This window comes from Pteropus medius, unplaced genomic scaffold, assembly GCF_902729225.1.
Source record: "Pteropus medius unplaced genomic scaffold, Ma_sr-lr_union100, whole genome shotgun sequence".
Lineage (NCBI taxonomy): Eukaryota > Metazoa > Chordata > Mammalia > Chiroptera > Pteropodidae > Pteropus > Pteropus medius.
The window spans coordinates 9,469,037-9,480,873 of NW_024353517.1; the positions used below are offsets into that span (position 1 = coordinate 9,469,037).

An 11,837-nucleotide genomic window follows, 5' to 3' on the forward strand; every position below is an offset into this window, starting at 1 on the left:
AATATCCCTTAAGAATATAAAAGCAAAGTACTCAATGAAATACCAACAAATAGAATTCAACAATGTCAAAAGAATTATGCACCATTACCAAGCAGGTTTTATTACTATGGAAATAAACTGGTCTTTTTGTTTTTGTTTTCTTTTGTTTTGTTTTAAGTAATGAGGCCAATAAGGAAAGGAAAAGAGCAAAGGTCAGCCAACTTTTTCTGTGAAATATCAGATGGAAAATATTTTCAGCTTTCTGAGCTATATCGTCTCTCTCACAATTACTAGGCTCTGCTGCTGTAATGCAAAAGCAACCAGAGACAATCTGTAAACAAGTGTGGGGAACTATTTTCCAACAAAACTTTATTTATGAAACAATCAGTGGGCCAGATTTCACCCACAATTCATGGTTTGAAGATTCCTGCCATAGAGAAACATTAGGAACATTTAGTGTTTGCACCTGTAGTGATAGTACCTACCTGATGGGATTATTGTGATTTTAAAATGAAATATCACATGAAAGAGTTTAGTAATGGGCATAGGACCTGGTAAGTAGTCAATAAATGTTAACTATTATTAGGCAAGAATTAGACTGATCGAAGTCCCATCAGAATCTGAACAGACAGGTCTGAACTTCTTATGGTCAACAACCCTGGTGACACAATAAGTGGCAGCTGTTTCTCATGTTCCTCCTGCTGGATGGCCCTTTGTCCCCAAACCCCTGTGGGTTTCAAAGAGAAAATCACACAAAGAGAGAGCTTCTTTAAATTATCATAGAGGATATCTTTCTAAGACTTTCTAAGGTAAATTTCTAAGAACTAGGCCACAGGAAGAATGATTGAAGAAACTGAGTGTATTTAGATTGGAGAAGAGTTGCCTGGAGGGATGGGAATGGGAACATACTAGAACAATTTTTAAAAGCCTGAGTTGTGAAAATGGAAGCTGAGTTTGGGCAGGTGGCCCCAAAAGACAAGAGAAGTAGTACTAATGAATTCAGGTTAATGGAACCACATTTCAGTTCAATCTAAGAAAGAAATATTTTTAATAGTCATCTCTGTCTTATAAATGATTTAGCTTATGGTCAGTTTCTACTCTGGGGGCATTTAAGGAAAGGTTGAATGGGCTACAGAAGGGGCAAGAGAAGGCCACATAAACTTTGAAGAAACTTCTCGTCTAAGAATCTATGATTCTATGGAATAGATTAAATAGAGTGTAGTAAATCAATCATCTATTACTCTCAATTCTAATCCATATTTACCTTTAGATTCGTATGCTAGTTCATATCATTTTGGAATGTAACTAGTTTCATTCATCCATCATTCATTCATTTACATATTCCAAAAATATATAGTGTGTACTTACTATAGGCCAGGCATTTTTTTAAGCATTGGACATACAGCAATAAGTTCAGAAAGGAAAGGATTGGGTTTTTCTCCCTTTAAGGTTGAAAACCCACATAATTAGGCCTTTAGTAAAGAACAGGTACTATAGCTGTGACCACAGGGGATAGAATTTTATACCAAGATAATAGAATTCTAGCTTTCATTTGTTCCTCCTAGGGTAGAAATAGCAGGGGGAGCTATATAGAAACTTTTCTAAAATGAAACATGAAGTCCTCCCTGTTTGTTGGTAGAGCCACCCTCACCTCTGCATCATATGTCTGCTATGGTGACAACTGACCCTCTATATGTACATGATGCCTTTTGCCTGAAAAGCTTTTAAATAAATAGAAGCTTCTCAACCTCTTATTACACACTCCCTCTTCGTAGTTTTCTGGAATGGAGAATGGCAAACATGGCACTTCTCAGCATCAAAGTCATATCCCTTTTATGCCAGTTCCTCATTGGTCCCAATCTCTACTCATGAGAGAGTTATTTAAAAATTGATCTGGCCTTATGAATGTGCAGACCCCCAAAGGGTATGATTTTAGGCTACTAATAAAGACTCTATGTAAAAAAAAAAAAAAAAAAAAAAAAAAAAACTACTCTAGTTTATTCAAAACACAGACAAGACAAGATTTATATGCAGAGACAGTCACTGCAATAGTATTCGTAGTAGTAAATAGAAAGCAATCTATGTATATAAGAATATGGTAATTATTAAAGTATATTATATAGCCATTAAAATTATGTTTATAATGTATTTTTAATAACATGGGGAAATATGTATGTTAATAATATTAAGTGAAGAGAAACAACATAAAATTGTGCAATATAATTTCAAATTTAATTGAAAAATGGTGAGTCACAAACAAAAAGACTGGAGGATAAATGTATTAAATAAAACACTAATGGTATTTGCCTTGGGCCATGGCATCATTGTGATTCTTCTACTTCTGTACTGTACAAATTTTAATCACTAAATATGTTTCACTTTTAAAATAAGAAAAAAAATGCATATTTTTAAAAGCCTTTTTCTACTTCTTCACAGATATCTAAAATACCAACAGAAAAGCTCCATATTTTATATTCTCCCTGGCAAAAAAAAAATCACCTAGGGGAACTGACAACTTTAAACATTATTTATTCATTCAGTTGAACTATTATTTATTAACTATCAGATTGGAAATTCTATTTGTTCATTCATTTGCATATTTTGTTTAGACTTTCCAATCCCCATTTCTCTCCCAGATGGCTTAGTGAAGAGAGTCAGATTTGAAATGGGTTTTGATGGCTGGGCAGGACTGTGATGGCCAGGTATCAACATGAAGACATGTCCCTGGCTGAGAAATTACCTAATATATTCTGGCAAGAGCAAGCAGACCACATATGGGTGATCAGAAAAAAATAGAAAGTGAAAAATTGTCTCTTGGAATTGGCCAAAGGAAAAACCCACAAAAGGTGTCTTGGTCTCTGAGCTGAAAGACTCTTATTGTGCTTGGTGATCCCAAGTTGAAGGAGAGCAAAGTTGAAGGTAAATGTGTGCCATAAAAATCAACTTATTTTTCCATTAAAAAGCAAAAAGAAGTAACTACTTATCTACCCACATAATTCTTGGATACTTTTGTTTTGGCCTCGAAGCACAATATCATCTTCTCTGTATTGATTCCGTACTGGTACTGATCTACCAGCTATGATTTCCCCAAGAAGCTATAAATTCTAAAAATGCTAAGATGATTATAGTCTCAGCCAAGACCCTATTTGTGCAACCACTGAAATCAAAAAGTGTTCTGGCCTGGGCAACATAATATTTCTCTGGAAAGCACACAATGTATTTGGATCCCCTCTCTGTTCTTTTTCTGAGAGGGTATCTCGGGCATAGCTGTGCTCATTGTCCGTAAGACTAGCCTCAGGCTGAGGAGAGTTGAGGAGGTGGTGTTCTGAGCTGTCTTTCAAATCTACCCAGGCTGTGGTTTTAGACAACCAAGGTTTATGTGCTAGACATCCAGAAATAGCTGTTAGCCATTTAGGTAGGTGGTCTCACTCTGGATGGTCTTCGCAAACCTCTGACATAGCCACAAAGCCTTGAAACTGCACCCAGGAATGAACCTTCTCTACACATCACCAAATCACCAACCCTTTTGAGGGCCAAGTCCCTGTGCTCTATGTCTTCTGTGGACCTGAAGACTCTATAGGGTTTAGCATTGGTTCATCATATACTGTTAGATTTATTCTGTAGTCTTTTATTCTTGAGTAATTCACACAGCAACAACCATAAATTTCTAGTTCCCAATTAATGCATTGTTTCCAGATATGTTCTTTTTCATTGACTAAAAACAAGAGTATCACTTAAATTTCTTAAGCTATTTCACACCGATTTTATCCACCTGTTTTAAAACTTTTTAAATCTTATTTTTGTGGATATTGGAGAGGACCTCCCCACTGGTTCTTCATTCAAATGAATAAGATATTATTTTCTCTACCTTGTAAATGAGGTGATATCAAAAAGAGGTGACTATAATTTGCTTTAAGTTCATAAGAATAAATAATGGCAGACCCAACACCACAATGCTGGTCTCCAGCCTCCTAATGTTTTGTTTCATTTGGTTTTCTTTAACTATGCCTGCTATTTTTTCCATCATTGATAAAGTAGTGCATAGAGAATTTAGCAAACCCAAGAGGGAGTAAACCACTATGTTTAAAGTGGGGACGTAAGCCATAGCCTGCCATTTACTTAGTCAAATAAATGTGGACAAATCACTTAATCTATGATTCAGCTTCCTCATATGTAGAAGAGTGATGATACTACCACATTAGGTTGCTGAGAAGATTAAGTAAGTTGCTATGAATAAAGATCTTAATCCAGATCAATCACCATACAAGTATCTGATATTACTATTGCTATCCCCACTCCCAAGCTGTTCTTAATTTTCCTTATGGGGTTAAGTAGTAGCATCATCTTCTCTCATTGGACAAACTAGGAACTTTAAAGAGATCTTTAGTAACTACTCATCCTATTTACCCTTTCTCTCCTACCCCACAGTCTATGAATTACAGTCTTCTAATTTCTAAATATCTCTTAAATCCATTCTCTACTCAGCATCCTTCTGTCTAGTCTGAATTTCTTGCTTGTCCTGTTTCAAAAAACTTCTTCCTGGTCTCTCCGGCTTCAATTAACCTTCCCTCCTCCAAGATGTGACCTCCTACCATATCATTCCTTGATTCAAATCTTCCAGTTGTTTCCCCACTGTGTCCACCAAGCTGGCATCACAATCATTCTGACAAATTCCAGCTCTACCATCAAAGATTCTAATTCAGTAAGTCTAGAATGAGGCCTAGGAATCTACACCTCATGTGTTCCCCAACTTAATTCTGGCATAGTGTTTTCATGGACCAATGTTTGGGAATAATTGGAAAAGACAAAATGTACACTCATTAGGATGCCTTATAAAGTCTTCCACAATCTGGCCCTCAGCTACCCCTCCAAGGAAATTAAATGTCATTTTTTCCTCTTGAAGTTTTCTTTGACTGAATTGCTCCTTCCTCTGTGCTCTCAAATTTCTATATGCATAATTCTCACAATGATACCTATTTCATCAGACTTTCATTGGGCTTGCACCCCTAGTTTCCCTACTTGTAGTGACAGTTCACTTGAATGCAGCCAGTGCAGTCAAACAGGGCCCTGCTCTCGGAAGGACCCTGAACTTGGTTTAATGCTCTGCTAGAGCCATCCTGAAATTCTTAATAATTGTTGAACAAGAGGCACCTCATTTTCATTTTGCACTGGGTCCCACAAATGATGTTCTCAGTCTTGCCCATTCTACTGTGAACTGCTTGAAAACAGAAGCTATTTGCCATTCACTCAAAATGTTTCTTGGTTAGAACAGAGGACTTCTAGAACAGAATAGGGGTTTGGTAAATATTTGTTGCGTTTACACGTGAGCGGATAAAAAGATAAAGTATCTCTTAGAAAAATAGCATAGTATGGCTAATTAACTCTGAAGATGAGAGAGGAGTCAACTGATAAGTCCCCAAGATGATTGAATTTTCCAAATAAATAACATAAAATGTCAGCTTTCTCTTTAAATTGCTCAAACTGTTTTCTTCCTTTAAGTTCAGCTGCCTCTCTGTCCTTTTCAGAATGCAAAATTGCAAGTTAACGGAGCTTGCAATTGCGTTATCATAAATATGCCCTAAGTGTTTGTGCCAAGCATTGTGCTAACTTCAAGGGGTACTGGGAAAAGGAAGGGAAAGGCAATAGAAAGGTTAATCAACCAGGAACCCTGTTCTCAAGAAGCAATTAAATCTTATTCTTTAAGAGTTTCTACCAAAGATGAGTTGACTTCATGGGAGTTCTGCAGCAACGAATTGAAAATAAAGACACTAGACTTGGCCAGTGGCCCAGCTTCCTGAACATTTCAAATGACAAAATGTCTCAGTCTGAACACAATTCCTCCACTATGAGATCTGCGGTCTCACTAGTTAACATTGGCAACCAAATCGGAGGTGCTCATGAAGCATAACAAATAAGTGGCTATTGAGGTGGGGGAGGCGCTTTTTGCTCCTCGGTGTTAGAGAAGAAAAGACGAACATCAGCTATCAAAGGGGTCCAAATAATTGGTGAGGACAGATGTCCCTAGCTCAGGCTGAAGGCACAACAGGACTTCCAAAGTGGCAAAGACCACCCTGCTGCCATATTAGTGCCCATGGCAATACTGACTTCTTGCTGTTCTCAGAAATAATATGGACATTCAGAAAGAGTTCCTCTTGCTTTTTCACAATTCCTAATTTTTAGTCACCCTGTCTACTAATTGATAAAATATCAGTGATAACATTAAGAGATTCTAGTTTTAAAAAAGTATAAATGACAATAGATATATAGAGATGTATGTGTTCATCTTGTTGTCCATGACAGCCAAAAGTTTAGAAATAAACTAAGTGTGAAAGATTTGCTTAATATAGCACAATTTATCCAAACACAATTTAAACATTAAAATAGTTATGTGGATCTATAATTATCAAAAGGAAAATGTGTCCATGCTATATTTTTAGGTGTAATAAAAAGTCCACCTTGAAAAAATGGTATAGATGAAATTAGTACATTTTTTGTTTTAAAAAAATACATATTTGTGAGTTTGTGTATGTATTTTTTTAAGAACAGATTGTGATCAATTTTGTTTTGCATAGTACAAATGAATGGGTGATATCCAAATACAATATCATTATTGAGTTTCGATGTGTATAGTGGGGGAGGTAAATCTAAAGTAAATAACATGTTCAGTGGTATGCTGGTAAATATTTAACAAACAGGCTTCAAGAGAGGCAGGGTAGAAGTCCCGTGTGGCATTTAGTGATTTCTATGGCAAATACTCCCAACATTATTCATTTCAAGCTACTAATATGATGTCACTGAATCTGGAGTTGTGAAGAGATGTACGGTAAGTGGCACATCATTACATAGTATTTCCATGACACATATACAACAGATATAAAAAATTTCAAGAGTATAGATAATATTAAAATACAGTAAAATAATTAGAAAGTGATATTTCATGTACTTATTTTTATATAAGTCTGGAAAGAGAGTCACCAATATAATATTAATCATATCTAGGTGGAAATTTCATGAATCATATTTACTTTATTCTTTAGACCTTTATGTGTCGTTTTAATATTTTTACAATAAACATGCTACCTTTATAATCAGAAAAAAAAATCAAGTTTTTTCTTATTTGTTAAAATCTAAGAAAGAAAAAAAAATCAAAGAATATTGCTTTTAAAACAGTCTCACTGGAACAAAACACTTTTCCAAAAAAGACTTGGATTTCACTAGGATGTTACCGAGGATAGTGGTGAGCAACATTTGAATTAATTAAACCATAATTTATTTTCAGTCATGGTGTAAGGAAATGAGCATTAGGTCTTTCTAAGTCCTTCAAAATATAAATGTACAACATCAGAATTCAAAAGCCCTTTACTCTCAGTTTACAAAGAAGGAAACTGAGTTCCAAGACAGGTAGGTGGTTTCCCAAGGCAAGCACTACAGGCAGGTTTAAGGTGACTCAGCTCCTCTCCATTTATAAATGATCTCTATAATTTGTGATTAACTTATATATTCCCCATTTGTCATTATTTAATGAGAAGAAGTGACCTCATTTTGAGAAGTATTATTCTTTAGATTGGCTAATTGCTGAAGCCCCAACTCCATCTTTGTTTAGGTGATAGCAGCTTACACTTCTCCAAAATTTTATACTTCTCAAAACATTTCTGCAAAGATCACCTCAGTTGATCCTCATAAGACCCCTGTGAGACAGGTAGGGTAAGAACCATTCCTGCTTTACAGATAGGAAAACTGAGGCTAGAGCAGGCAAGTGGCTAGCCCAAGGCTAGTGAGAGCCGGCGAACTGGTCTAGTCGTGGTGCCGTCTGGAAGTCAGTCTCCTTTTTGAGGACTTTCTGAATCATCTGGGTGAACCTTCTCTAAAGGTCAGATTCTCCCTTTTCCTTTCTTGTCTTTTTAACAAATTCTTTCTTCCATTAATTTCAAGTCACCTAGAGTTGCCTTTTAGTTTCTGTTTCTTTTATTCTAGAATGAAAGGTAGTCTCAACCATCTTTAGACCTAGAGATATTCCTGTTCTCTATTTGACTTTGGTGTGACACATTTCTAGACAATCTTGGCTTTCTAACAGAGGTGATTAACATTGAAGTCCAAGGAGACAGGCTTATTTAGAAAATGCAAATCATATATAACAGAACCGATCCTGGGAAATCTAAGATCATACTCTCCTAAGTTTTGTTTTATTAAGGGAGCAAGCGTGTTTTCCTGTTAAGAGTACAATGTTCTCAGTAAGAACTGAAATTGGTATCAATGCACTATGTTCAGGTCCAGAGACAAAAGAGCTACTAACTTAAACTAACCTATGTGGTGCCTCAGCTACTAGACTTATACAACCTGAGACAGCAAATTCTCAGTACATCAGTTTCCTCATAAAGTAGAAATTATAACATCTACCTCACAGGATATGGTGAAAACTAAATTAGCTAGTGGCCAAGAAATATTTCATAAACTAAAAATCACTATGAAAATGCATGAAACACATTTAAGATATCTTGATAATTTCTGAAGTTTTTGCTCTGGAGGTGGAGAATGGAGTTATTAGTGAAAAAGGGACAGAGCGTCAGACACTGCAATAAGCAGGTGGCCAGGTTTCTCCAGGAGGAACAGGATGGAGAGCTCAAGAGTGTATATTAATTGCAGCACCTCCACTGAGACTATTGGCCCTCTCCTAACTGGGCTTTCAGATGCATACGGAACTAAGTCTGACATCCTGATGCTTTGGGTGGTGCTATTCTGAAGATGAATGTTAACAAAATTGCTGGAATGTGTAGGCTCTGGAAGTAGTTTTCCTAGAATTGGAAATGTCTGCTTTTAAGTAGACTCTTAATGACTCTTGAATGACAAATTGTCGAAGAGTAGAAATGTGTGTATGAGAAAAATGTGGGTGTGTTTTGATCTGATAATTTGAGGGAGGATCTAAAAAAAAAATATGAGCAAGAAGGAGATTCTGCCTTCTGGTGAAGAGAATTCAAGATGAGACTCAAATTTTCAGCTTACTATGGACAGCAATGGAATATTCGCTCTCTAAAGAAAACATTGGAAAAATAAAGATACGGTCAGAAGATTCTTTCTGGTGACATTTGTGTAGGGTCTAAAGGCAATTGTCATTTGATGGTCAAATCTGAAAAAAATAAGGAAGTGGTTAAGAAAGCCACATAAATTTGAGGGCCTTTTATTCCCTTATAATTTTTTCAGCTTTGATAGCAGAAAGATCTACGTTTGAAGGTCCAAAAAATGTTGTTGCTATAGGAACAGGTAAGCAGATTAAACTTGAAAGACCAGTTTAGGAACAAAGAATTTAATAGTCAGGGCTAAAGCAATTAACCAAGAAAACATTTTAAGTAAATATCTTTTGGGTTTGTTATTTACATATTAATTCTAGGAAGATAAAATGCTATTATAGAATGAGAGCATCACATTTTAACATTTTAATTACACCATTACGGGCATAAAAAACTATAATTAGCAGAAAGGCCTTATTAAACAGAAGTAGATATTTCTAACTCTTTTGATTACATTGTAACTGAGAAATACAGCTTTAAATGTAGCAAGAACATACGAATTGTATTTGATTTTCCTACTTGCCCGGATGGGAACACATCTAAAATAAGAGACAGTGAACTACAGAAACTTCTCTGTAACCAACCTCTATAACTCTGGGAGCTACGGGTGAAATTCTAGAAGTAAACAGAAATGTGCGTAGGCTGATAATTGTTAATATTTTATATGTTTTCCCTGTCCAACAGTCTTTGTGAACATAGATATGTGAGAAGAAAAGGTCAAAGATCCAGCTGCCCTCCTCCTTCCCTACTGATGTTCTGCTTCTTTCTATCAGGGAATACAATGCTCCCACCCTTAGGGATTTGCTGAAATTATTAGAAGTTTTGAACAGAACTTGCTATACTGGTAAGGCTCAAAAATGCACTATAAAGTGGCACTGCACTTATCTCCTTTTCTGCTTTATTAAAAAAAAAACATTCTTGATAGAATAAATACAGTATTTTCAGTCTATCACATTTCTGCTGTCAGAGGTTACATTTATGGGACAGAGAGATTTTTTGGACACTACCTTTTCTCACATAATACCAAAGTTAAACTGCAGAGGAGAGAGAGAGAGAGAGGAGAGAGAGAGAGAGAGAGTGTGTGTGTGTGTGTGCGTGTGGTGGTGTGTGAGACAGCAGTGGAGCCTGAGGAATAGGAGTGGGAAGAGAGGAATGTGGCTAGAATCTTACCATCTCATTCTCTTCTCCTTCATTGAGCAAAGCATGCTGGCCCTTCTCAAAGTGGTTCCCCATGAAAAAGTAATTCCACTCCTCTCTGACCTTCCCAGAGCAGACGCTTCCAGGACTAACTTGCCGAGGCACTGCAGCTGTCAGCTGACTGAAAGAGTTAATGATCCTCCAGGTTAAAACTCCTGCTTGGGCACACACCTTCTCTTTGCAAATGACAACACTTAGCAAATTGAACTCCTCCCACGAGTCACCCTCTGTTCAGAGGACTTTCTGCCTGTTCCTTGCTTACCGACTTCTCTCAGAGCAGCTGTCCCAAAAGAGGCTGCTCCCATGCCGATCTTCTTTGTGCCCAACTTACAGGGAAAGGACTCATTGCCTGCCCAGTGCCTGCCAGCATGAGACATCTGACTACAAATCCAACTGGACAATGTGGAGTTGGCAGGACCCTTCTGAGGAACAGGCAGACTCAAGAACTCCCAGGTCACTGCTTTATGCACAGAGGCTAAGGAATTGGAGTTGGGGTAAAGCTAACAGAGCTGCAGATTTTATATGATTAATGAAAGCCTCAATCAGCTTTTAGTAGTATCCTCATTTGTTTTACTTACAAAAGATACAAATCATAACTAATCCTCTTCAAAAGTATTTGTGATCACATTTCTTTGCATATGCAAAAAGAATCTACTTAATGTGTATGTGGAATTAAGTTACTTTTGTGAAAAACATGTAGAGAAAGAATAAAGGTATAATCAAACTATTTTATATAACCTTTCACTAAAATATAGGTAGTTAATCACTTAAGGGAGTCTAGAAATAAAATATTCAAGTGAATGTGGCAAGACTCATTTTTTAACTTATTCACACATTCATTCAATACACATTATTTGTGCATGGAGACTACATATATAAATCAAATCATATTTGCTACCCTCGAACTGATGTAGGAATTCAAATATGCAAACAAATATGATAGAAAGTGATTAGTTATTATGAAAGCTGGAAAGGTATTTGTAACCACATTTCTTTGTGTATGCAGAAAACATCTACTTAATGTGTATGCGGAATTAAGTTTATTTTTGTGCAAACATGTAGAGAAAGAACAAAGGTATAATTAAACTATTTTATATAGTCTCCTTTCATTAAAATACTGAATGTCTGGTGAATACTGATGTCTCTAGATCAGTGTCAACCTCATCCTTCTACATGACAAGCAGTCAGATATTTCAAGATGACCAACCTGTGCTTCCTAAATCTCCTATTTTCAAGACAATCTCCTTCATGAGTGCCTGCCAATGCATTTCACAGGGCATAGCTGAGTTTCTCTTATCAGCTTGTTAACCCTCCCATAAGAATTTTGCCAGGCAATTGGATAGTTGAATGATTCTCCAGTCTGCCAAAAACCATGCAGTTTTTGTTGCAAGGTACACAGGCTGGGATCAGGCCTGCAGATAGCAGCCAACAGCACCCATAGCAAGGCCCAAGTAGGCAGGCAGGCCAGGGCTGGGAGGTCTTGGGGTTGGTTAGCAGGACCAGTTCTGAACGCTCTCATCCTAAAAGGATGATACCCTTTGAGCAAACAATTAATTTGCACGTGAGCTTAATTTAGAAAGATTAATAAAAACTTTT

At 36.6% G+C, this 11,837-nt stretch overlaps 1 protein-coding gene across 1 annotated transcript in view; it reads right to left on the bottom strand.

The window, feature by feature from the left end:
- Positions 1 to 10,370, bottom strand: part of ATP13A4 (ATPase 13A4) — a 112,259-nt gene extending 101,889 nt beyond the window's left edge. The window contains exon 1 of the mRNA XM_039850710.1: positions 10,215 to 10,370. Within this exon, the coding sequence (XP_039706644.1) occupies positions 10,215 to 10,277 (63 nt within the window). The 5' untranslated portion in view covers positions 10,278 to 10,370. The remainder of the gene's footprint in view (positions 1 to 10,214) is intronic.
- Between the last annotated feature and the right edge of the window lie 1,467 nt (positions 10,371 to 11,837).